The sequence below is a fragment of the Balaenoptera acutorostrata genome, chromosome 4, assembly GCF_949987535.1.
Source record: "Balaenoptera acutorostrata chromosome 4, mBalAcu1.1, whole genome shotgun sequence".
NCBI classification, from domain to species: domain Eukaryota; kingdom Metazoa; phylum Chordata; class Mammalia; order Artiodactyla; family Balaenopteridae; genus Balaenoptera; species Balaenoptera acutorostrata.
Window position 1 is genome coordinate 139,385,246 of NC_080067.1, and position 27,041 is coordinate 139,412,286.

The 27,041-nt window shown below is 46.9% G+C and overlaps 1 protein-coding gene across 2 annotated transcripts in view; it reads right to left on the reverse strand.

Moving 5' to 3' along the window:
• Nucleotides 1–27,041, reverse strand: part of URB1 (URB1 ribosome biogenesis homolog) — a 67,385-nt gene that overhangs the window by 39,785 nt on the left and 559 nt on the right. For both annotated transcript variants that reach the window (XM_057545466.1, XM_057545465.1), the window contains exons 2-13: nucleotides 24,643–24,782; nucleotides 23,769–23,920; nucleotides 22,720–22,852; nucleotides 16,195–16,291; nucleotides 14,093–14,178; nucleotides 12,410–12,535; nucleotides 10,047–10,171; nucleotides 5,963–6,158; nucleotides 4,275–4,412; nucleotides 1,590–1,763; nucleotides 900–1,029; nucleotides 71–187 (exon numbers count right to left, since the gene is read on the reverse strand). In XM_057545466.1, coding sequence (XP_057401449.1) covers nucleotides 71–187; nucleotides 900–1,029; nucleotides 1,590–1,763; nucleotides 4,275–4,412; nucleotides 5,963–6,158; nucleotides 10,047–10,171; nucleotides 12,410–12,535; nucleotides 14,093–14,178; nucleotides 16,195–16,291; nucleotides 22,720–22,852; nucleotides 23,769–23,920; nucleotides 24,643–24,782 — 1,614 coding nt within the window. The remainder of the gene's footprint in view (nucleotides 1–70; nucleotides 188–899; nucleotides 1,030–1,589; nucleotides 1,764–4,274; nucleotides 4,413–5,962; nucleotides 6,159–10,046; nucleotides 10,172–12,409; nucleotides 12,536–14,092; nucleotides 14,179–16,194; nucleotides 16,292–22,719; nucleotides 22,853–23,768; nucleotides 23,921–24,642; nucleotides 24,783–27,041) is intronic.

Consider the following 27,041-nt stretch of genomic DNA (forward strand, 5'->3'; position numbering starts at 1 on the left):
TTTACCCCCACTTCCTTCACCCCCACTGGCAGCACCAGGAGAGGGGCGCCCACCATCCCTCGAGACGCACCTTTCAGGAGCTTGCTGAAGTCAAAGTTGTACTGCATGACCACATGCGGGACCACCTTCTGGTAGAGGCAGATGACCTGGAGCAGGATGGCTTTCAGAAGAATGGTTTCTGCATCATCTGAACCAGAATTAAACAGCTTGAATCAGGAAACACACTTGCTCTCTGTCCTCAATCAGTGAGCCATCGAACCACCCATGACCCATCACGGTCAACTGTATGTGGAACACTGAGGCTGCAGACAGATCCCCGTGGAGCGAGATTTAAGGAGTCAACGTGGTAAAAGTCAAAAGTGCTCAAACAGGCTGGGTCTAAATCCCGATTTCACCGCTGTGATCTCGGACAGGGTAAAGCTACTCTGTCTCTCCGTGCTTTAGCGTCCTCGTCTGAAAAATGGGGACACGCGGCAGTGCCTACCCTACAGGGCCGCGCAAGGATGAAAGAGGACAGAGAGATAAGACGTGAAGCCCACCGCCTCACCAGTGACAAGGTCTGAGTCAACACATCTTATTTCCAGGGGGACCGTGTAGCCCACCGCTATCCGCAGAACAAAAGAGAGGCCACCTCCCTCACGGAAAGGCCAGGGCACGCGGCACTCATCATACAAGTTTTTAGAGAGACACAGTGCTTGCATAAATCTCGGGCACATTTCTAACAGATGTTAAAACTCAAGGTACAATGCCATGCTCATTCTTCTCCCTAAGCCAAGAAGGACACAGGATTCATTCAGAGCCAGAGAGGCCTTCACAAGCCCCTCAGGACCAGCCCCTCTGGACAGGAGGCGCCCAGGCTGCCTGTGTCAGTGGTATCTGCAAACAGAAGAGGCCCTCACCGCTCTGGGGAGCCACGCAGGTAGCAGGGGTCCTGTTGCCCCTTTTCTTCGCTTTCTCGTCATCCTGTTCTGTCTCCTGCTTCCTAAGTGACTGCCAGACCCACACGATGGCATTCAGGTCTGGTAAAATCTAAAAGGGAAAACAAAGAAACAAAAAATCAGTCACGTTAAAAGGAAGAGAAACAAATGAACTGAACCTACTAACAAGGAGAAGCAAAGAACAGAGGAGAGGGGCCAGCACGTGCGAGTGTGTACGTGTGACTGAAAGAGGTCCCAGCCTCTGGGAGCTCTGTTTTGGGGTATAATTCCCAGAACTGAACACTGTAAGAATTTGGTGAAAACACAAGCACCGATCATCAAAACAAACCCCTGAAGACTTGTTCACCGGAGCCAGACACTGGGAACCAAGAAACTCATCCTTACGACCGGCTGGGGGTACCCAGCCCAGCAAGCCCTTGGCTCTTCCAGGCACCCACCCAGTCTGCGGACGCCTGGCCTCCCTGCTCACCAGACCGAGCCCCAGGGAGGAAGGAGCAGGCCACCCGTCACTGCAGCCCCAGTCCTGATGAGACCTGAGTCCCAGGAGCACCCCAACCCCTTCCCTTCACTTCGCACCCGCCCTCTGGGCCCCTCTGGTGTGCTCGCCTGTGACCCCTGTAAGCAAAGGCCAAGCCTGGCTCCCGGGCCTACCTTGCTCAGGGCTTCTCTGAAGAGCCGCACAAAGTCCTCCATCATCGCCGCCGTGTACACACCCGACTCCTGCCAGGCCCCTTTATTCAGGCAGTAGTCGATAGTCTTTGAGGCTCTCTTCAAAATGATGGAAATAAGGGATAAAGCTGTGTGTTTCACTGATTTGCTGTCCAACTGGGAAGAAAAAGAGGTAAATCCACAAGTGTCTTTGGGCCACACTGGTGGACACAGAGCGCCCAGGCCCTGGCCCTCCCCAGGAGCCTGCCGGACCTCTGCGCTGTGCAGAGGTGGCCCGGGGACCCTGCCCGCTTCACCTCCTGCAGATGTGACCTCAGCTGTTGCCGGGAGCGCAGTTACTAAAGGTGGCATCTGATGGTTATTCTTAACTGCTGTTCCACAGTCTGTTTTTGGTAAAGTCTTCCCTGACCACCACTCAGCTCCACAGATTACCTGCCTCGACAACAGCCGAAATCCCACCGGGACCCGACCGGCCTCTCCACTTATCGTCAGGTGGAGAGATGACGGGCCAGGGCACCAGGCACCCGAGTCTGGCCAGCCACCTCTAGGCACACAGCCTCCACCCCAGGCCTCCCACATCCAGACTCTCTACCTGGATTCAGACAGCCAGGAGGGCCTTCAAAATCCTCACTCGCTGAAGAGGTTCAAGAACCTGTGCTATTACCACAAATGGGGAAAGGCTAGGCCCCGGCCGGTGGCAGTATGTCCCTGGGCCAGCAGCAGCGAGGACGTCTCCTGGGACTCGGGAGACACGTTCGATCTCAGGCCCAGCCCAGCCCAGCCCAATGCCATCAGCCCCGGGTGACTCCCGAGTACAGAGAAGTCCAGGGAGCACCAGCTGGGATGCTGCAGCTTTACAGTCAGGTAGAAACAAGAAGGTTTTCTGACGGGCCTTCAGTTTAATAACACCCCAGGCCCCCAGCACTCCAGCTGGCTGGCGTCTCATTTTACATGGACGTTGTACACTAAAGTAGCGCTACATTAAATGTCTTAAACCAATAACCACTCCCACCCCATCATCACTTCAAAGGCAGGACCCGAACGAGTGTAAACACGTACACCCACCAGCTTGGAGCGCAAAGCTCAGTCAACAGCCTGAGACCCTGTCTCTAAACACGTTCCTGTTTCCTGTTTCTAAAACAAGCTCACTCTTTTCTTTCTGATCTAAAATGTACGCCATTAAAATTCTGCAGATAACACCGTAAAGAATACAAGAAAAACGTCATTAAAAAACCCCACACACTCCTAAGTCCACCCCCCAGACACACCTGTCTCTGGTGTCACTTGTACGAACACACTGTCACAGCTCAGAAAGGGCCGTTGAGGAGAAGGCGAAGCTGAGGCCTCCCCTCCGCTGGCCCTGGGCCTGCACAGGACGGCAGCCTCGGCAGGAGAGGAGGCCACGTGCTCTCCCCGCCCCATGGCCGCCCCGCCCAGCGGATGGAACACCCCCTAGGGGCACAACCCCTCTCTCCTGAAACAGCGTGACAGGGAGCGAGACAGCCTTTTATATCCAGACTGGGGTATGTACCGGGGTCGGCTCAAAGGGCAGCGTAAATGCAGCCGGCCAGACTGAAACTATCTTCTACCTGTGAAGAGGCGGCATCAGACACCTTCCTTTCAATTCTACTTTGCAAGTCCCCGGAATAAGAGATCTTGTGTCTCTCACAAAACAGATGGGCAAGCTAGCTGGGTCCTAACCTTGATTCTATGATTTGGTAACCACAGCAAAAGGCCTTCCTGGCCGGTCCCACCCACCCAGGCCTCTTCCTCTTCACTCCAGCGCCTCCCCCCGGCCCCCGGCCACTCTCAGCACAATCCCTGGACGGGTATCAAGAAATGCTCAATCCCACCGCACAGGCCAATGAGTGTTCGCCAATTTACGGTAACTGCCCCATCACCACCGGAGCCGACCCACTACGGCAGACCCTGGTCCTGCTGTGTTCAGATAACAACCCAGCCTGCCTGAAGGATGGGGACTCCACCCGCACGGAGGAAACCCCAGGCCCTGCACTCCCCTGAACACCTGGCCTCCCCAGGTGGGTCTTGAGGCAACCTGGGTTTAGGAGGGGCTGGCTGGCCTAGGACCCGTGTATGCCAACAATTCATGGCTGTTCACCTAAGGCCATGAGTTATGGTGAAAAATGCATGGGTCCCTCACAATGTGGTTTCTGATGGGACTTGGGAACCTTTATAATAAATAATGACATGGACTTGAAGTATCTATCTTTTCCTTGGACATGTCCTCCCCAAACTCCTGAAACAGCTGGGCCTCAAAGTAAATGTTCCCCAGAAAACTTAACACTATTCATTTAAACCACAAAAGAAAGGATTTGCTAGGCAAACTTCAGTCCTGCCCTATCCAGAGTTCCTAAAGTAATGAGACTTGAACACATGACATTAGGCTGCAGCTGAGCACACTTCCCCTCCCACCCTTGCGAAGGCCCAGAGCCATGGAGGGGTCCTGCCGTCCCGGCTCTGTGCTGGAGCAGGGCAGGCATGTGCCTCGGCCCCAAGGCACCGTCCGCGGGCGAGTGGACACATGGAAAGCTGCAGAGGCTCTGACAAAACACGAACCAATACATGCAGGCCGGTATTCTCGGCACAGTCCCCAGCACGGCCCCTGGGGCGAGCGGGAGAGAGTCTGGAAGCAGGGTCCCCACTCACGTTCAGTGCTTGGGTGAACATGATCTTATTGCACACCAGGGGCGCGGTGGTCACCATCACCATTGCCAGGAGCCGAGGCAGCGGGATGAACTCTCTGGTCTGAAACGCCCGGGAGATGTCTGGCTGCGCAGCGTAGATCTAGGGAAGGGACAAAAGAGAATGAGCTGGTGGCGGAGGTTAGCTTTCAAGCCTGAGTCTGTCTGATTGTAGGCACCCAACAGTAAAGCCGCTGCAGTGAAACAACTACAGTAATAAAGGTCCAAGGCTCGCCACAAGGAACAAGGTCTGGAATATTAACCCCTAAATCCACTTGTTAGAGACAAGTCGGGTCATGAGACTGTTACTGGGGACGGCGACCTTCAAAGCAGAGCCTGGTCTGTGGTCTGGGGAGCCTCTTAAAACCTCTGATGGCAAACAAGTCACTGCTAGAACTCACAACCGGATTCTTTACTCACCAGTTACTGCACTTGGCAGGCACCTAACAAAGTATGTCATCTTTTCAACACTTCATGACAACTCTTTGGGGTAGGGATATTTTATATCAAGATAAAACATGTTTACAGATGACAAAACTGGACCTCGATGAGGCTAAGTAATTTCTCTAGGGCCATGAGGCTAGAAGGCAGAGAAGCAAGGGCTCCCATCCTGCCCTGCGACGGCCGCACACCTGCCCCTCCGGAGAGCAGCATCAGGGCCGCTCCCGACAGGGGTGGTGGCCACAGGGATACCGTCACCAAAGTGGGGGGCAGAGTGCCTCCTTCTTGTCCCAAATACACTCTGGGAGGGAATTCCCCAGTGGTCCAATGGTTAGGACTCAGCGCTTTCACTGCCAAGGGTGCAGGTTCGCTCCCTGGTAGGGAACTAAGATCCCGCAAGCCATGTGGTGTGGCCATAAAAAGAAATAAAAAGCAAACACCCAAATACACGCTGGGACCACCGCACACACAGGCATTCAAGGAAAATGAGGGAATACGTGAATAAAAGTTTGTTTTACAGGTAACCCCATGCCCAGGTCAAGGCACAAGAAAATAATCCCAGGTGTGTCACCATTAGGCAGTCCATAAATCAGAGAGACAGAGAGAGAGAGAGAGAGAGAGAGAGAGAGAGAGAGAGAGAGAGAGAGAGAGAGAGAGAGAGAGACGAGAGAGAGACAGAGAGAGAGACAGAGGTGAAGCGAGCCGGGCAGTACTTCCTAAGAATCTGAAGCAGGCACTTCCTTTGGTAGATGAGGGGAGGTTGACACCCATGATCAGATGGAAATTAACTCATATCCACTTGAACAGACCACCAATTCACAGCTTACTTCAAGTTGTTCTAAGTACTTGAAATGGCAATCTTTAAAAACTATTGTACAGTTCAGACATTTCACTAATTCCAGCCCAATGTGCCGAAACTCATCAAGATCTCACTCTGAGCAAAATCTGGTTGAAGAAGATGAAACTGGCTCAACAGATTCAAAAGCATAAACCTCAAAATTCAGCTCAGTGAAAAGTACAATGTCCTTAGAGGATAAAGACACCAAATTAACATCATCTAAAATACGCCCTGCAGAACGGCTGAAAGAAGTTCCTCATCCTGCAGAGTTTATCAGAACGTCACTCACCCCTCACCCCTCACCGCTACCAACTCCTCACACCCACCCGCCCACGACCCCATCTAGCAGACGTCGAAACGCCCATGGCCTTCACCTTGTTTAGCAGCTTGATGTTATTGGACCAAGTGGACTGCACCCTTGGGAGAAAGGAGAACGTCACTTCCTTGAAGTACTTGTTCAGTAAGTCCGGGCACACTTTCAGGATGTTCACCACAAGTTCAGCGACCAGCTCATCGTCTGCTGCAGTTTTCAAACCCAGCAGGAAGTGCAGGAGAGTCAGGTTTCCTCCTCTGCCAGGGAGAGAGAGAACAGAGAGGGGTGAGCAGGGAGTTTTCACAAAGCACTGAGAGCTCAGGATGACAGGGGTAGCTCTGCTCAGTAAACACACGGCTGTGACACAGTGATGGGAAAATTCCATTTCTGGTGAATTTCCCTCACAGCAGAAAGTGAGATGTTTTCATGGTCTGTAGGGCTCCCACTCTCCACCAAAGGGCCTGAACTTCACTCCTCAACTTCTGAGTGGCTGAAAAAGTCTCTGCCTTGTCCTGTTCCCCACCTCTCCTTCCCTCCCTTGAGTTCCAGCTGACTTTTAAAGAAGAGGAAATTTTAAAATTTTCTTTTGTGATTTTACTGACCGCTTTCCTCCAACCACACACAAAAAAGCACATATGTAGGGGCTTCCCTGGTGGCGCAGTGGTTAAGAATCCGCCTGCCAATGCAGGGGACACGGGTTCAAGCCCTGGTCCGGGAAGATCCCACATGCCGCGGAGCAACTAAGCCCGTGCGCCACAACTACTGAGCCTGCACTCTAGAGCCTGCGAGCCACAACTACTGAGCCCACGAGCCACAACTACTGAAGCCCGCACGCCTAGAGCCCGTGCTCTGCAACAAGAGAAGCCACTGCAGTGAGAAGCCCGCGCACCGCAACGAAGAGTAGCCCCCGCTTGCCACAACTAGAGAAAGCCCTCGGGCAGCAACAAAGATCCAACCCAGCCAAAAATAAATAAATAAATAAATAAATAAATTAATTTTTTTAAAAAAAGCACATATGTAAAGATGTATGTGTGCACTAAGTATAAAAATACAGAGAACGCATTTTTCTTTTAAAAAGCTTGTTTTTTTCCCCATGAAGTGCTCACAAATCGCCACAGTCCAGAGCGCCACAAAATCATTTCTAAAGCCCAACCAGATGGCACAGAGTCCTTCTATGGGTTTCTGCTTCCTCTGTTTCTAGCTAATTTCAAACTCCTACGCTTTCACTTCACAGCCGAAAGAAGCTATTATAGGGGGAATAATCTACTGTATGAAAAGAGTCAAAACTTGTCCCAAAGTGGGCAGTTTTCAAAAATATAAGGAGATGATAAAAACAGGAAAACGTAGACATTAAAACTCGGAGAAAGGGAGCACCTGGCCCAGGATCTACATGGCCAAGTAGGTTTTACCCCCAGATACCTTTTAAGAAAAGATGCCTTTTCATATCTGCTTGTCCCTGGGAAGTCATAATATCCAGAAAAAAATCAAAATTTGCCTCATTGGCGTGTCATGTTGATGGCTTCTGGGATCACCACGTTTTGTAGCCCCTTATAAACTGACCAAAACTAAGATGCAATACAACACTTTACAGACAATAAAAATTTTTCAAAACTCGAATTAGAAAGAGTATTAATTTTGATCAGAAAGCTATCCTTTAAAAAGCTTAGAATTCTTAATAGGAAAATATCATGAGCAAAACATAGTTTGTGCTTTCATATGCATGGAATGTTAAATTTGCAAAGAGTGGGACTTCCCTGGGGGTCCAGTGGTAAAGAATCCACCTTACAATGCAGTGGACGTGAGTTCGATCCCTGGTCAGGGAACTTAGATCCCACATGTAACGGGGCAACTAAGCCCATGTGCCACAACTACTGAGCTCGCATGCCTCAACTAGAGGGCTCACGTGTCGCAAACTACAGAGTCCATGTGCCCTGGAGCCCGCACCACAACTAGAGAAGAGAAAACCCGCACGCCGCAACTAGAGAAAAGCCCGTGTGCCGCAATGAAAGATCCTGCGTGCCGCAACTAAGACCTGACGCAGCCAAAAATAAATTTTAAAAATTAAAAAAAAAAAGGTTTACCTAGAAACTTAAAAAAAAAAAAATTTGTGCAGAGTGCCAAAAATACTACACACACACACAATTTTAATCAATGATGTAATAAAATGAATAGCATTTAATTTAGAGTTTGCAACACATGCCAGACACTGCTCGAGGCAGTTACCACACACTGCCTCTCTCTGAGGTGGGCGCTAATTGTATTTCCTTTTTACAGATGAGGCAACGTTGGCAGAGAGGAGTAGTAACCCGCTGAGGTCTCAGAGGCACTCCAGAAACTGTTCTCTGAACCTCCACAGTAAGGCTCAGCAAGCTCTGGCCCACCACCTGCCGCTGTCAATAAAGCTTTATTGGAACACAGTTACACCATTTGTTTACTTACAGCATGGCTGCTTGGGTGCCACAATGGCACGGTTGAGTGGCCACAGTAGGGACTGTATGGCACACCAACCCTAAAATACTTACTATCTGGACCTTCAGAGAGAAGTTTGCCAACCCTTGCCTACACTGTCATGCCTCACTTTCAGTGCCTACTATGTGCCAGGCACTGTCGTAGGCTCTGGGGATTCAAAACAGACTGGTCTCTGTTCTCACCAATTCTTGCCTATTGGGTAATGAACAAGCAAATAAATAAATATGCAAGATGGTGATAAGTCACCATCAGAAGCAAGGGCCAGGCGAAAGGGCAGTGACAGTGGAAGGACTATCTCAGAAGAGGGCTGCCAGGGAAGGCCTCTGACGTGGCGACATCTGCACGGAGACCTGCAGGAAACGAGGGAGCTTTACGACCACTGGGAAAGGAGGCACTTCAATTTTCTCAAAGCTTTCCATTAACACCCCACAAACAAAACTCCCTTCCTCTCTCCTAAGCACAAACATTTGTCTTTTGCCCATGGCTGAAAAATTTTACATAAACCATAGCTTATTTAAACACACCCACAACCACCATTATGGGTCTCCTTAATAGGGAAAAAAAGCCTTTTTAGCATGGTGTTATATTAAGACTCAAGAAGTCTGCTCTTACATTTCAGCAAGAAAACAAGCTTACTCTCACTGATGAGAGAAAAGCTACAATATCACCAAAACAAAATTAAAAGGAATGACATGGCAAGTTAATTCATAATAATCACAGAATCAAAACAAGTTCAAAGCCACAAGCAGGGAAAAAAATTCCCACCGAATTAATCCCATTATGAGGGATCAGTCATTTCCTGACTGGTTGAAACCAAATCAAACCATCTCTATCCTTATAATAAAATGTCAAGGGGGTAAAACTAAGGGTCATTCACAATGACCAGAAAATATGTCCAGTGTTTTTAATTGTCAAATGGGAAAAGAGCAGGTTAACGAACAATATATCTAACAGTAGGCCATTCTGGTTTAAAAATTAATAACGTGGATATGTATTATAGGTCTATGACTCTAAAGAGAAAGTCCAAAAGAATATAATCTAAATCATTAGCTGTGGACTTTGTTTCCTTACTGATGAAATGTTATCATAATAGTGAAATATGAAATAAAACGTAAAAACAAAACTTTGAAATCCCAACTCATCAGCAGCTGTGCCCGAGGAGACAAGGGTTGTGTAGCTGTCACGAGTGTGGGCTGGGAACCAGATCTCCTAGGTTCCAGTCTGAGCTCTGCCACTTTCAGGGTGAGTGACCTGCCCTCTGTGGGCCCATTTTCCTCATCTGCAAAACTGGGGTAACAATGGCACCCACCTAGGACTGCGGTGAGGCATGAGAGGGCACCCCATCTCTGGGAAGGAGGATGTAACAGAATTATTCTCAGATCCAGCCGGCACATAGTTGCCGAGTGAACACACACAGCACCTTCCTGGGTGAGATACCTCACACTGTGTGTCTGAGTCAACTGCTACCCTGAGACTCTGCCCCGAGGGCACACAACGAACAGGAGCCGCCCTCTGGGTCCTATTCTGAGCTCATCCCTAAAATGAGTCAGATAATGCCTAACATGCTAGTTCTAACACACTACAGTTCCGTTATTTAACAGATTTCCACTGTAAGTCACATATGTGATGATCTCTGAGAACTCACACTCAGGATTCACACGGGCGTTACACTTTACCTGCCGAAGGTACCAAGAGACGCGTCATAAAAATTAATCCCATGCTTGAGCGAACAGCAGAGATCCATCAGGAAGTTATGAACAAGCTCCCTCACCATGGTTTTCCCTGCGTCTTCAGCAGAAGTCTACGAGGGTTTCAAAGAAATTCAGTGAAAATCCCAAGTTCAGAAGTCTTACGAACAACTACAGGGTAAAAACTGGACAATATCACATGCCTAATGGCAACTTAGAAAACATTTTAAATTGAACATTTGGTGTAATTCAAAAACAAAAAAACCCACAGAAAAACAGAAACACCAATCAAAATTTAAAAATACTCTTATATGTGGAATCTAAACAAAATAAATAAATAACACAAGAACAATTTTTTTAAAAAGCTCACAGATGCAGAGAACAGATTAGTGGCTGCCAGAAGTGGGGGTCAAGGGGGTGGGAAAAACGGGCCAACTGTGGTTTTCTGTTTATTTGTTTTTTACTTCAAATAAATTGAATTTAAAATGTTCTTTTTAAAGTTGAACAAACAGGGAGTTGCTGGAACAACAAGAAACTACAGATAACTTGAGGTTTTATGTCATTTGTTATTGTTTCCAAGCACTTCACAATAATTCTTATAGCAGCCCTGTGAGTCTGGCAGGGCAGACAAGATGACACCCATCTCACGAATGAGCAAACTGTGGATGAGACAGCTGAAGTCGTCACTGAGTTAGGAAGTGCACAGCACATCAGTATTAGGATCCCCAGCACTAAAGATTCTCTGTTTACAGCATATGCTTTAAATAGAACATTTTTTCTAAGCTTTTTCTTGCTTCTGCATTGTGATACTGCGACAGAAGAAATAAATATTTGGTCATCGTCTCCAGTTCCTAGCAAAGAGCTCCTAAATCCCTCAGAATCTCCTAGGTGATAGGGGCATGTTTCATTCTAATGAGGCAACTCTTAATGGGCCCCAGGAGAGCTTCAGGATGGGGTCTGGACGCCAGAGTGTAACCTGTAATGAGAGTATCACTTAATTCCCTGATTCTGAATGTCCTCACCTATAAAATAGAACCATTAAAAAAAAACCAACAAACTCAGGACTTCCCTGGCGGTCCAGTGGTTAGGACTCGGCGCTTTCACTGCCTTGGGCCCAGCTTCCATCCCTGGTCAGGGAACTAAGATCCCACAAGCCATGCGGCATGGCCAAAAAAAAAAAAAAAAAATACTCTCAAGAGGTGCAAGTTTAAACCTGTATTTTTAAACAAGCTTATGAATGACTTAATTTCTCTTGCTCTTTTGAATAAAATTCCACTTTGGGGAGTGTTTTTATTAAGCCCCTGAGGCTTCCTGGTTATAGAACATACAAAACATATCCAAAACAAGAGGACATAGGCGAGTCGTGGACATAAAAGGAAGTAAAATAGTGGGCTTTTGAGAGGTAAATTATCACAGAGTTATCAGGAAGTCTGAGCCTTCATGACTCTGGCCAAGTCCATGTTCAGAAACACCCTGAGAGGGGGCTTCCCTGGTGGCGCAGTGGTTGAGAATCTGCCTGCCAATGCAGGGGACACGGGTTCGAGCCCTGGTCTGGGAAGATCCCACATGCCGCAGAGCAGCTGGGCCCGTGAGCCACAACTACTGAGCCTGCGCGTCTGGAGCCTGTGCTCCGCAACAAGAGAGGCCGCGATAGTGAGAGGCCCGCGCACCACGATGAAGAGTGGCCCCCACTCGCCGCAACTAGAGAAAGCCCTCGCACAAGAAACTAAGACCCAACACAGCCATAAATAAATAAATAAATAAATAAATAAAAAAGAAACACCTTGAGGAAAATCAAAATGAGGAGAATTTAAAAGTACACTGGCTTTGGGTCCATGTGAAAGCAACTGTTCTAATTTAGCACTTGTTACAAAGTAAACTCTACATGTCAGGAGGTGAGGAAATTGAGGCTCCCTAGGTACTTAGGATCCTGAAGTAGAAGCAACAGGCCTTGAAACTCCAACTGCTGGAAAAGTGTGAAAAGAATGGATGGGAGAGGAGAGGTAAGTGAGGCGGGAGAGGTAGCAGGGATCAACCCTGTAAGTCTACTGTGCAAGCTGCAGGTGAAACTCAGATGCCACACAGCTAAAGGGAATGATGGTTTTCTCATTTAAAAAAAAAGTTTAATATCATGATACCTCAGAGATTAGAAAAAAATCTTATTGTAAAAAAAAAAATTTTTTTTTAATCATATTGCATCTAAGTTGGGAATTAACATAACCACAAGCCAAAAGAAACATTAAATGGGGGGACTTTTTTGAAGGCAGGCATATGTGTAGATTCCTCAGTCTCCCAGCTCTGGGTATCACACGCTAACAGTGAGGCCAAGAGAAAGCCAAAAACGACTGTACCTCGACATTCTCCAGGCTCACGTCGACAATCCCCTTCCAGCTGTACAGAGACGCTATGTGGTTCAGCACTTGACCGGTAAAGAAACGCACCTTCTGGGTTTTTGTGATATTTTTATTGTGAACTACCTAAAAACAATAAAACAAATGAATTTCAAGGAAGTTGATTTTTTAAAATCGTGTTTATTGGATTTCATCATTATAAAAATAATGTAGGCCTGCAGCAAAATATTTAGCCAAAAAAAGAAAAAAAGTAAAGAGAAAAAATTCACCAATATTGCCACCACCCTAGGATACTCACAGCTCACATTTTGGTATGTTTCCTTTCAGCCTCCCTGCCCCCATCAAGCACACAAAATATACATGTGTATGTATTAGGTTTTTGTTGGGGTTTCTTTTCTTTTGGCTTCTTTGAGAATATATTTAATTATTGTTTTGTGCCTGCTTTTACTTAATGCAGCATGAGCTGTCTCCACATCATTAAAAATTCCTTTAGAACATCATTTTGGAGGGCTGAACATCATTCTATCCTATGAGTGACTATAACTTATTTAACCATTTCCCAGGTGTGTGTAATTAGGTTGCTTCCAAACTCTGGCTATCATTAGCAGCATCCTTGTACAAAGCCTGCCCTGCATCCCTGACTCTGGACTTGGAATTGTGGCATCAGTTCTCAGCTCCACACAAACCTACCCCTCCCCAGCTCCTATCTCTGAGGGTTTATGTATTTCAAATACGTTCCCCGGGTGATTGTGTGGCAATCCCATCCCCCACTCCAGGTGTACAAACATTTTTAAAACCTCTGACACATACTGCTAGACTTGCTGTCTTCCAGAGGGGTTGCAACACTTCCTCCAGGAAAGTATCTGACTCAAAGCATCTTTGCTGGCACTGAATATCATTGTTTTGAAAAGTCAATGCCAATCTGGTAGGTGAAAAGACCTGTACCCCATCACTTGCACTGCTTTGAATCAGGGTTTCTCAACCTCGGCACTACTGACATTTTGGGCCGAATAACTGTTGTGAGGGGCTGTCCTGTGCACTGTAGGATGCTGAGCAGCATTCCTGGTCTCTACTCACCAGACATCAGCTGCATTTCTCCAGTTATGGCAGCCAAACACTGCCAAATGGCCCGCGGAGGGCAGAACTGCGCCCGGTTGAGAAGCACTAAATACTACGCTAATCAGCCATTTTTACGTGGGCTGCCAGTTCACGGCCTTTTGACAACTATTTATGTTGGGAGGCTCATGGAGTTTTTCTAACTGATCATTTAAGGGGCTTCTGTATCAAAGACAGTTATCCTTTCAGCGAGTTTTAAAATTTCTGTCAGATGCATGTAAAAGGCAGAACATGCAAGATGACACAAAATAACATTTTGCTAGGTGTGTAAATGAAGAAGAGTGGTATTTACAGCTCAGTTACCCCAGTGGCCTCCTGTGAAGTAGCGGGGAGCAGGGAGCAGCTTTTCTCCTGCTGTGACGAAACAGCAGCCTCACCTGAACTGAAGTGGTGGCTTCAGTGCCTGTCACCTTCAGGACTGGCTCAGCACCACCAAGCTTCTGCTTAAGAAACGGTTTCCCATTCAACCTATACAACAACCCATATAACCTACGATGCTGTAACTCTAAAGTCCTGTAAAACACTGGAGCAAACAAATGACAGGAACATTGATCACCAAATACGTACCTTTGTTTTCAGTGTGGATAACAAAATATTGATGGTAGAGATCCTATCTTCCTTCATGCCTGAGCTAAAAATGCAAGGAATAAATTCTGAAAGTAAAAGTTTCAAAGCATTAGACTCAAAAATACTTTGAATGAGAACCGATGAGAGAACATTACTTCTTAAAATGTTCATTTGCTGTACCATTCTTAAAATGGTACAGCAAACAATGCCATTTACTTGCCTTTTTTTTTGTTTTTTAAGTTTTGTCTTTTTTAATTATACAAGTTCACAGTAGGAAAAACTATTTTTGTGACATAGGAAATAAATATCTAAAGGCAAAACAGTGACTGAACCATTAAAGTTCAATAGTTCCTTTAGTTCTGTTTTACTTTGCTTTTCTCATTAACTTCAGTAAAGTTAATTTGAAAGAGAATGTATGGTACGATTACAGTTTTCCAAAGTTTCTCTCTTCGCTTAAACTTGCTCAGAGATGTATTTAAAGCGATGGTCGTCACTTTATTGATTGGTGGTAGAACTTGGACCGATTTATTTATTTGCTTTCTCTTCATACTTTTGGGATCACCAAGGACTCAGCCTCCACAGCTTGAAGCTGTATCATTACTAACATACTGGTGACACTGGTAAAAAGCAGCAAAGCAATGACAATTTCTCTTCCTCCATACATGCTTAATGGGCACACATAATTTCTACAAAAGCAAATTCATTATTCTTAAAAAGAAAAAAAAAATCAGAAAATACCAGACAGAAATTTAAAATCAACCATAACTCCACTACCCAAAAGTTAACACTGTTAATGTCTGGGTTACCAGTTAACTGTTAACCTTCTGATATATCCATATTCTGTTAAATTTAACTTTTAGTAAAATGGGATCATACTTTACCAGTTTTATAACTGAGTTTACACCCAATCCTATATACTTAAAAAATTTGACATCTATATACATATTTCTACATCATTGTTAATAGCTGCATTCCTCCTTATGACCAGCCCTCAATTTGCTCAATCCCTTGCTGGTGGGTAGTTAGGAGGAGTCCAATTTTCAGCTAATATGAAAAAACGCCCCCTAACAAAACCTCTGCTCACATCCTTAATTATTCCCTTAGTATAAATGACGAGATGTAGAATGTCTGGACCAGCCCAACCGCCCTGCAGAAACTTTAACAGAAGTGCATCCCTGCCCCTTCAGCAGCATGGATGGATAACCCCAAATCAGTGTCCTTTATTGAATAAATGGCCAGACGCCGAAGAGACCCAGAAGGGTTCTGAAGAAACGCCCAGCCCTGGTTGCAGAGGGCATCCCACACGGGCCCGGCAACGAGCAGGACGTGTCCGCTGCACCACGCGAAGGAAGCGTCGCCTCCAAGGGGCTGCTACGCAGACCAGGCTGACAACACACAGGGACAGTACCCGCACCTGCTCGTAAATGGTCTCTGCAGCTCGTTCTGGAGGGGGCTCTGGGCTCCCACGCTGGGGGAGGTGGGGGAAAGGCTGGCGGCCCCCTGCTGTCCCTCCCCCGACAAGTCCCTGGGCCCCAGCTGGGACACCAGCTCCTCACCCCAGACGGGGCTTGATCCTGGGGGATCTTACTGGACAACTGCCCTCTCCGCACTGCCATTCACAGTCTTGATAAAACCCAAGTAGCCCTAATAGATTAAACTACGCCAAGCCTTGCTCTAGAGACACTGGCACCCGAAGGTGGTACTGCTGGAATTCTCTGAAGCTCTACTACTAATATTCTGGTAACACTAGGCATTTTTTTAAAACACAATTACTAAGAAAAGCAGGGTAGCCACGGCTATGAATCCATGTACTTTCTGGAACCATAAAGCCTCCTTTGTCTGCATGAGTCTCTGAAGTTTGCACTTCTCCTTTGTTAGGCCCGCTCAGCATCCAGCTAGCGAAACAGGGATACCTCTGTCCGCACTGACCAGCGGTATCAAAACCGCACTGACCAAAGTCTCGCACCACACACACCCTTTACCCTAGTGTACACGGCAGCTGCAAAGGCTGCAGACTTTTACTAACCTGCAAAATGCTCTGTGGTAGGTTTTTCGAAACAGTCACAAGCAGGCTTTGCCCCGAGACAAAGAGACACACCTACCTTTCAACTCCAGCACTTGTGCGACTGTGCTGTCATCGCCTGCGATCAAGAAGGAAAGAGCGAACTGAATGTAGGCCAGCCGGACGTCATGCACTCCCTGGGGGCAAAGGAGACCCGCATGTCACGTGCGTATCCACACACGCACCCCCGGGGAAGCAGGAACACGCAGCAGGCATGCCCCGCCCGTCCCAGTATCACAGAGGCCTCCTGGGCTTGTGCCATTAGCGGGTCTAAGTCTAAAAGCACTGGTCATCTCTTCATGTAAACAAAGGGTTTTTTTCTTTGCTCTTTCCCCTCAATCTTCTACTCTATTTCTCCTTCTCTTTCAAACTCTCTCTAAATACAAAAGTATAGCTCTCCCCTTCCCCGACTGGAATATATACACATTTTTAGTTCATGGACCACTTTGGTTTAGAGCAGAAGACTCTCAGCCTGTCTAGATATGACCTACTCTTGTGTAATGAAATAATACATCTGTTTTTGAAAATCCAGAGATAATGGAAAGGCTCGTGCTGATTCTGATGAGACATCAATGAGGTGACGTCTGGCTTTTATACTATAAATTTACATCAGACACCAAAGTACAGATGCTGTCTCATTACAAACCCACCATGGCCTTCCCAGGACTGCAATCTACACTGTCCCACAGGCATCGGCCATTACCCAGGAGAGCATCCTCAGTGACAGCCCAAAGGCCATGACCAACAGCCAACACCTCAGGGGAAACCACTAGGGCCACCTGATCAGTTTTCCCTCCCAGTAACTTTAAGACAAACCCGTGTCTCACATTCCCTTTTTACATCCAAAGAACCCACGGCATATGATCACGCAGGTCTCTTGTCAGTTGGACCAGAACTAGCACATATGCTCAGATCGTCCACTGCTTACACCGAAAACTTTTCCCTATTTCAGTTATTCCAAAGGTACTTTAATTTGATGACAAGAAGTAAGTTAACATCACAGAGAATCATTGCCCTGAACACCTGAAAAAATTAAGGAGTCTCTGCCTTCCAAGAGTCCCATTCCACTTAGTGGGGGCAGTAGTGATGATGATGGTGATGATGGTGATGGTAGTGATGATGGTGATGATGGTGATGATGATGGTGATGATGATGATGATGGTGATGATGGTGATGATGGTGATGATGGTGGTGATGGTGATGGTAGTGATGATGGTGATGATGATGGTGATGATGATGATGATGATGATGGTGATGATGGTGGTGATGGTGGTGATGATATCAATAACGTTCACTGAGCACTTACTATGTGCCAGACACTATGTCAGATGCTACACATCTGTTATCTCATTTACTCCTTATAACGATCTGAGGTACAGATGCCCACAATACCCATTTTACAGTTGGGGAAACTGAGGTTTTAAAAACCTCACTTAAGGTGACGTAACTACTAAGTGAGTAAGTACTGGAACTGGAATGATACGAAATACCTGTACAAACACACTGCTTCATGCCCAACTTCACATCTGCCTACAGAGAAGTTCCTTCTTCTCGGGGGTACCATGGCATCTTCGTTCCACTTTTCTGAAGGTGCAAGGACCGTAGTTGGCACCATTTAGGCCTCTATGTATTTAATTAATTCTGTCCTGTTTTATTGGATATGTTTCTTCTGGAGAAAAGAACAAGCACCCGACCCCTGGTCTGTAACATCTGGGTGGAGGCCTTGCTCGTTCCTCGTACTGATGGAGTTTATCCATCCACACCACACTCCATCCACACCACAGAACACACGTCAGCAAGACCTTACAAGATCAATGCTGCTTTACTCCAAATACACTAAGAGCCCCAAACTACCCTCTTGTTCTGGGGACCAACCTGTGGGCCTCTTCACAATATGGAGTTTGGGTACAATGATGGCTAAAGTCTTGAAAGTGAGCTGCACTCCTTAGACTGTCAGCAACGCTCCAGTGCTTCATTCAACAACTCGATGTTAATAAAACACCAATTACACTCAAGATGCCATAAACTCAGGCTGAGAGGATGCAAAGGTGACTCAGATTCTGCCCCTATCCTCAGGAAGCTTAAAGTAACAACTGCTCCCAAGCCATCCAGACATCTCACCGTTCAAACAAACGTGTCACCTAATTCAAGCACAGTTAACTTGTTATCCTGGTCTACGTACACCTCACATTTCAAAAGAATTCTGGCAAAATGCTAAAACTTGCCTCATAAAATTAAATTAGGTTTTATCCTTTCTCAGAGAGTAGGAAATGTTCCACAAGTTTTAGGGTTTTTTCCTCCACTGAAGTACTGGGAGTCAGGGCCCTGGAATGTTGGCCCCAACCTGTCCTTGCAGGTCTTTCTATCCTGCGCGAACACAGCAGAGTTGGACTAGATCCTCTCAGGAGTGCCAGCAATGGATTCTGAACTGAAAGAGAGGTTAGCTCTCACCTGCTGGCATCCATCTTGTTTATCCCAGAGAACCCCAAATTTCAGATTCCTGACACTGTGGAGAACAAAACCCCCGAGACGTAGCCCCGGCCCCTCTCCAGCAGCCACCACCAGGCCTCTCCACCTGACCACAGCCCCTCGCGGCCCCGGCGCCTCCACCTTCCACCTCCAGCAAACGCCATCAGAGGCAAGAAGGCCACACGCCTACTCTTCGTTCCTACACCGTGAATTCACAGGGTTATTATCCCAGGAAGAAAACATCCTGAACTCTATGGCTTGTTCTGCAAAACACTGTCTAAAACAGACCAAAACATATTTGGTAAAGCTGTTCTTTGGCACAGGATTTTTAACAATGCTTACTTTGGATGAAAAAATATTCATAATCCTCTTTCTTCATGAAGCTTTAATAAGTCCCTCCGAAATGTTAAAAACATTTGTTAAAATGTCATAAAGGGGCTTCCCTGGTGGCGCAGTGGTTGAGAATCTGCCTGCCGATGCAGGGGACACGGGTTCGAGCCCTGGTCTGGGAAGATCCCACATGCCGCGGAGCAACTAGGCCCGTGAGCCACAATTACTGAGCCTGCGCGTCTGGAGCCTGTGCTCCGCAACAAGAGAGGCCGCGATAGTGAGATAACCACGCACCGCGATGAAGAGTGGCCTCCGCTCTCCGCAACTGGAGAAAGCCCTCGCACAGAAACGAAGACCCAACACAGCCAAAATAAATAAATAAATAAATTTTTTAAAAAAGTCATAAAAACGATGTTAACATAAAAACATAAAAACAATAAAAACATAAAATGTTAACATAAAAACAATGTTAAAACGTCAAAAAGATTTATCTCCCAGCTTCTTCAATAACTAAATGGCATTAAAAAAAAAAAAAAAAAGTGGGCCAGACACTATCAAACTCTTAGAGGAAAACATAGGCAGAACACTCTATGACATAAATCACAGCAAGATTCTTTTTGACCCAGCTCCTAGAGAAATGGAAATAAAAACACAAATAAACAAATGGGACCTAATGAAACTTAAAAGCTTTTTTGCACAGCAAAGGAAACCATAAACAAGACCAAAAGACAACCCTCAGAATGGGAGAAAATATTTGCAAATGAAGCAACTGACAAAGGATTAATCTCCAAGATTTACAAGCAGCTCATGCAGCTCAATAACAAAAAAACGAACAACCCAATCCAAAAATGGGCAGAAGACCTAAATAGACATTTCTCCAAAGAAGATATACAGATTGCCAACAGACACACGAAAGAATGCTCAACATCATTAATCATTAGAGAAATGCAAATCAAAACTACAATGAGATATCATCTCACACCGGTCAGAATGGCCATCATCAAAAAATCTACAAACAATAAATGCTGGAGAGGGTGTGGAGAAAAGGGAACACTCTTGCACTGTTGGTGGGAATGTAAATTGATACAGCCACTATGGAGAACAGTATGGACGTTCCTTAAAAAACTACAAATAGAACTACCATATGACCCAGCAATCCCACTACTGGGCATATACCCTGAGAAAACCATAGTTCAAAAAGAGCCATGTACCAAAGTGTTCATTGCAGCTCTATTTACAATAGCCAGGACATGGAAGCAACCTAAGTGTCCATCATCGGATGAATGGATAAAGAAGATGTGGCACATATATACAATGGAATATTACTCAGCCATAAAAAGAAATGAAATGGAGGTATTTGTAATGAGGTGGATGGAGTTAAGAGTCTGTCATACAGAGTGAAGTAAGTCAGAAAGAGAAAAACAAATACAGTACGCTAACACATATATATGGAATCTAAGGAAAAAAAAAAAAAAGGCCATGAAGAACCTAGTGGTAAGACAGGAATAAAGACACAGACCTACTAGAGAATGGACTTGAGGATACGGGGAGGGGGAGGGGTGAGATGTGACAGGGTGAGAGAGTGGCATGGACATATATACACTACCAAATGTAAAATGGATAGCTAGTGGGAAGCAGCCGCATAGCACAGGGAGATCAGCTCGGTGCTTTGTGACCACCTAGACGGGTGGGATGGGGAGGGTGGGAGGGAGGGAGATGCAGAGGGAAGACATATGGGAACATATGTATATGTATAACTGATTCACTTTGTTATAAAGCAGAAACTAACACACCACTGTAAAGCAATTATACTTCAATAAAGATGTTTAAAAAAAAGGTGGGGGAGAGGCAGAAAACTCAAAGAAACGAAGACATTTAAGAAAGGTGTCAACCAACACAACGTGCAGCTCTTCTCTGGACCCTGATTTGAACCACGAAGTGTACAGACGTTTTTGAGATAGTCGGGGAAAAGCTGAGGCCACCCTGGGCATCGGATGGTGTTGAGACACCCTGGGCATCGGATGGTGTTGAGAAACCATTAACGGTGTTGGGTACAATGATGGCACTGTGGTTTTGTTTCCTAAAATGTTCTTTCTGTTAGAGACACACACGGAAATATCGATGGTGGAATATATGTGGGATGTGCTGTAACAGACTGCCCCAAAACAACCCAAAAGGTGGGAGGGGTGACAGCGTCCGAAGCTGGATGACAGGTACGTGGGAATTCATTGGGCCGTTCTCTATCTTTGAATGTCCCTGATATTTCTCATACTAGAAAAATGTTTTAATGTCTAGAAACCATTTCCTACAATATACAGAGTGTTTAAGATACTTGATATAGATGATTAAAGAAAGTAAAAACACTTTCAACAACGACTCCCGTTTTACAGATCAAGAGAGATGTAAAATAACCTGCGAGGCCCTGAGATGAAGCAGCACGTGTGCCGGCCTGCAGCCGGATCCAGGCCGGGAAGCCCAGCTTGGGTTTTCCCACACTGTGTCCTGGCGACTGGCCTGTCCACTGACGTGTACTTTACTTAGATGGCTGGGCTGGCTGAGGTCAAGACACGGGGTGGGAAAGGGAAGGGATTCTGACAGGTAATTACTGCCAGGCTGATTGCCAGGGAAGACCAAAGAGCCATGATATCTGCCCTAGTGTGCAAACAGCACACACATTCCTTTTATTAGATACGCACTTAGACGCCAGGAGCCATCACTCATTAAATGGAACTTCTGACACGTTAATCATAGTATCCATGAAACACTAAGACCTGGAATTTTTCCCTCAGAGAAAACCTTATTCATAACCGAGGAAAACCCTCAACACTGCTGTGACCGTGATTAACCCTCAGTCTATTACCTGGCAACGCAGAAACTCTCAAGCCCCGGGAGGCGCTGGAGAACAAGGTGACGCCTGGCTGCAGAAGTCACTTACTCCGGCATGGCTCCTCTACCTGGGCAGACAGGGCGGGGCCTCTGTGGCCTGGTCCCGGCGCCCAGGACGGGGGCGCGGAGCACGGGGCCCGGGCGGCTGTGGCACTGGCACCGGGGCACCGGCTGGGAGAGTGGGCGCACGAACGGGAAGAGGCGCGTGGGCAGCTGCAGCTGGCACACGTGTCGGGAGGGTGCCCTTGCTCCAGCCTACGAGTCCTGAAACTCGTACTCTGTCCTCAAGAACCTTTCCAGACCCAAGTGAAACTTCTGGAGCCACCAGGAAACTTTTTTTTTTAACAGCTCTCCTGAAAACCAAGCATTTACATGTCCATTCTCTTTGGCACAAGCCAGCCCCTACTCATTGTAAGCCTTATAACTGGGAGGCGCAAGAAGCATGGTAAAAAGCCACAAACGGCCTCTTTGAGGAGGTCACTGGCTTGGCCTCCCAAGGCTCTTCTACAAAGTGGACGGACCCCGCACGGGAGGACCGGGCCACCACCAGAGCCTCGCCACGAGGCACACGGAGACCACTTCCACTGCCCTGCGAAGACGCTCGCAAGCTACATCACCCTCACAGGCCAGGAAGGCACTGCGATGCAGAGCCCCCAGGGAGGCTGGCCTCAGACGTCCCTGGCACTCGGGCCCCGCAGGCGACCGGACCCTCACCGCCAGCCGGGAGTGAGGCCTCCCTTCCTCACAGGCTCCAGCCGAGGCACACGTCTCTCCACACAGGGGCCTCCCGTCCCATCTACACGAGGACCGAGGCCAGACAGAGGAGGACACGTCAAACACTTTGGCCCCTCAAAGGGAAAGGATGGTCGGCGCGCCTCACCTTTGAATCCCTCTTGGTCACCAGCGTGTACAAGGTCTTTTTATTCAAATCAAAATGGCTGCAGACGTCCCTGGCAGCCTCGGGACCCTGGGTCACCATGGCGGCCATCAGGTTCAGGCAGGCTCGAGCCATCCTGTTCAGAGACAAGAAGGAAACCAGGTGTGTCAGGACAGCAGAAACACAAAGCCACCCCCCGAGAAGCAGCTGCACACTCGGCTGTGTGGTCTGCTACCCCCAAACCAGAAAACGGAAGGAAGGAGACATGCAGACACGCTCTTTCTTTAAAAAAAAACCCTCAGGAAATCTTCAAAGAAAGCTAAAAATCTGAGTTTGAGTAGGATCCAAGAACACAAAAGGCAAGGTCAGAAGAAGATGGCCATGTCTCTGGCCAGTAAATGGTCATGTATCTGGACCCCCATCACCCCTGCCTTTGCAGGGCACGAGGAACACTCCTGCACGGTGGGCGTCTCCAAATGCGAGCTCCTGGCTGCCTTCCCATCCTGCAGTTACCCAAAATTCACGGTTACTGAGCACCTACTACATACTAGGCACCGTTTAGGTGCTGGGAGGATGGCGCTTTACAGGACGGTCAAGGCCTCCACCTGCAGGTACCCTGAATTCTAGGGGAGGGAGACAGCGAGTCAAGACGTCGATACAGATATTACGTCACACGTATAGCTGTGGATGCGGCGGCCAGAGAGGGCCTCCCTGAGATGACACCTCTGCAAAGCCCTGAAGGCGGAGAGGGAGGGTGCCCGTGAGGACCTCGGGGAAGAGCTGTCGGGACAAAAGGACAGGCAGCTTGAAGGAGGTCTGAAGTGTTCCCAAGACAGCAGGGAGAGCAGCAGGGCGGGAGGAGAGGGACACCTGGTGGCAGAGGATTCGGTGAGGGGCCGGTCAACAGAAGGAGGGGCAGAGCCACAGTCTTGACGGCCTCGGAAACTGCTCCGCTCTGTTTGTGAGTGGAGGAAAGGTCAAGTGCACTTGTGGAGCGCTGAAGGCAGACCAAGCCCAAGGCTAGTCCTGCCACGGAAAGGCGGGCAACTTACCTGTAACCCGAAGCATACAGGGACTCACAGATGAGCTTCATGTGGTTATTCATTAGCTTTTTCACGATGTTGGTTCCCACCACACGAAAATGGGAAAGGTCACTGGCTGTCCGCAATAATATGGCCTCGAAAACTTGAAATATTAAAAGCATCTGCAAAGACAGAACTGAAATGCTTACTAACCATCTCCTTTCTTTTCCTCTTCTACATGTTTTCCTCTAGTCTTAGCCACAGCCACCTGCAGGTTTAAAACCTTCAACTTGCAGGATGACGCCTACCCAGATCCCAAGCCAAACACAGGGATCTGCCAGGCCCCAGGCTCTGGAATTAGTCTTGTCCCAATAGTCTAGCTAAATAGAGATAAGCTTGCTTACAATTAAACCAAATGAAATTAAAAGAGAAATTTCTGCTATCGATTCAGCCTCACTGCTTTGGCGATATTCAGGTCTACAGCCTTACGGCAATAATCCTGAGATTTCAACAGGTTCATAAATATCCTAAATTTTGAACCTCTTTGGAACCAGAAAACAACAGTCAACTCAATATATGTCTGTACCTGTGACACACAGTCTTTACCTATCTCCCTTTTGTTAAAGCAAACCATGGTGAGACTAAGTGGATTTAGATTAAGAATCTATGATCTTTCCTTCCGGTATTATTCACCAATAACAAGTTACTATTTTCCGCTAAAATGCTTTCAAAGGTTATAATGCAAAAATGAACGTATCCCTACAGCACAGGCACAGAGCATCATTTTTTGTAGAAAGCTGGTAATGCCTTGGAAATTTATATCACATTTCTCTTCATCAAGCTTAACACAACAGTAGCATTAACTTTTTCTTCTCTCCGTCAGGCCAGGTAAGAAATAGCATACTTCACTTTCAGGGTGCTTCTCCCCACTCAGGAGCTGGAAAATCTCTGCACATTCAACAGAAATCTTTATGTACCCCTCCACGACATCATACACATCTTCTCGTGGCAGCTTCTTGGCCGCAGAAACAAAGGCTTCCAAGGCTGAAATGAGAGTTACGATCAAATGTGAACGAGGACAGTCTAGAAACAATCTCAGCCGCTACTGCAACAGAGGGAGATTTCAGCAGGAACGCCCAGGTGACTGGAAGTGCCACTTACTGAGATGGAGAACAGAGTAGCAGGGAGGAGATGGGGAGATCAAGGGGAGGAGACGGGGAGATCAAGGGGAGGAGACGGGGAGATCAAGGGGAGGAGACGGGGAGATCAAGGGGAGGAGACGGGGAGATCAAGGGGAGGAGACGGGGAGATCAAGGGGAGGAGACGGGGAGATCAAGGGGAGGAGACGGGGAGATCAAGGGGAGGAGACGGGGAGATCAAGGGGAGGAGACGGGGAGATCAAGGGGAGGAGACGGGGAGATCAAGGGGAGGAGACGGGGAGATCAAGGGGAGGAGACGGGGAGATCAAGAGTCAGGACACGGTCTCTCCTCCATCCCCACTAAGTCACAGGCAACATCTTTCAAGGGCACTGGTTTAGAGCAGAACGCTTCCTGATGCAGGTATCCTCCCCGATGTTGATACTCACCCACTCCTGAGCACCCTCTGGGTCTTTATCAATCTAACCCTGCTCTCCCCTCCTACCCACCCCTCCCCCACCACCATGAAGGGACTATAATGGATAAAGAAAATGTGGTCTATCTATATCTATATTCAGAAATGTATACAACGGAATATTACGCAGCCTCTAAAAAAGAAGGAAACTCTGCCTTTTGAGACAACATGTATGGACCTTGAGGGCATTAAGTGAAATAAGTCAGACAGGGAAAGACGAATACTGTATGTTCTCACTTATATGTGGAATCTAAAAAAGCCAAACTCATAGAAACAGAGAGTAGAATGGAGGTTGCCGGGGACTGGGGGATGGGTAAAATGAGGAGATGTTGGTCAAAGGGTATAAACTTATAGCTATAAGATGCATAAGTTCCAAGGAATCTAATGTACAGCATTGTGACTATAGTTAACAATACTGTATCATATACTTCAAAGTTATTAAGAGAGCAGATCTTAAATGCTGTCACCCCAAAAACGTGGTAATTATATGAGGGGATGGAAGAGTTGACTAACCTTATTTGGGTAATGATTTCACGCTATACATGTGTATCAAATCACTGCATTGTACACCTGAAACTTACACATGCTATATGTTAATAATATCTCAATAAAGCTGGAAAAACAAAACACAACAGAAAAAAAACCTTCCCTAACACCTGGATGAAAACAAAACCCCCTAACATTGATCAGATCCACCTCTCTGATGGTCCAGTGAGCTGATCCTACCACAGAAAGTTACAAGAACATATCAAAAGGGAGGGAGAATCCGAGACCAGATTCAAACACAAATCCAACAGCGCCTCACACAAGGGATTCACACTTTCACCCACTGCCTTCAGCCCTGCCACACCTCCCAACTCCTTCATCTGCACCCAGCACCTGTCAACCCTGGCTTCCTTCTGAAACCAGTTCAAATGCAGCGCCCAAAAGTACAGAGCTCTGGGCAAAACCACGAACGTGTCTAAGGTTACAATCCTTCAAATAATTAAACATGCTCTTTGTTCCACCAGAAAGTTTCCTACCCCTGTCCTTTAGAGGACTTGTGCTGGAACAGTCTGTATGTGATTTTACGGATTGATATCTGCCTTCCCACTTGATTATTCATAAGCTTCACGATGGCAGGGTGCACGTGATTCTTACCATTTTATCTCTACCCTAGCAAATAACAAGCCCTTGTAAATAATGAACAAAAGAACGTATGAAATGTATAATTCTGAGCTACAGTAGGTATCATCTTCCTAGCACTGGCTAGCAGTTGCAGGTACCAAACGTTTAAAAACAAAATCTGTGGACGACAAACTGGAAACTGAGGATATTCTGGCCATTAACTTAATAATTTTTCAGTTGACAGAAACACTGTCACTGTTTCATTTTGACACACTGCCAGTGTTTCCACATACTAGCATATTCAATTGTGTTTTGTCCTTGTAACCTAAATACTTTCTAATGGATTACAAGGAGTTGTGACGGGTGGTCACACTTTTCAAAAAGTTAAATTATAGAATCTGCTTCATATCAGTCACTAGTCTAATCCGGGTCAACTGACAAGTCCTGTGGTGGCTTCATGTGATAGCTTATTACCTGTTATCCGGTCAGTGTGAGCGTTGGAGAATCAGAGCTACGGAAAACAGAGCTGAGAGCCATGGTAGTAGCAAACCTGCTCACTGAACAGCCCCGAGCTGACTCACAGG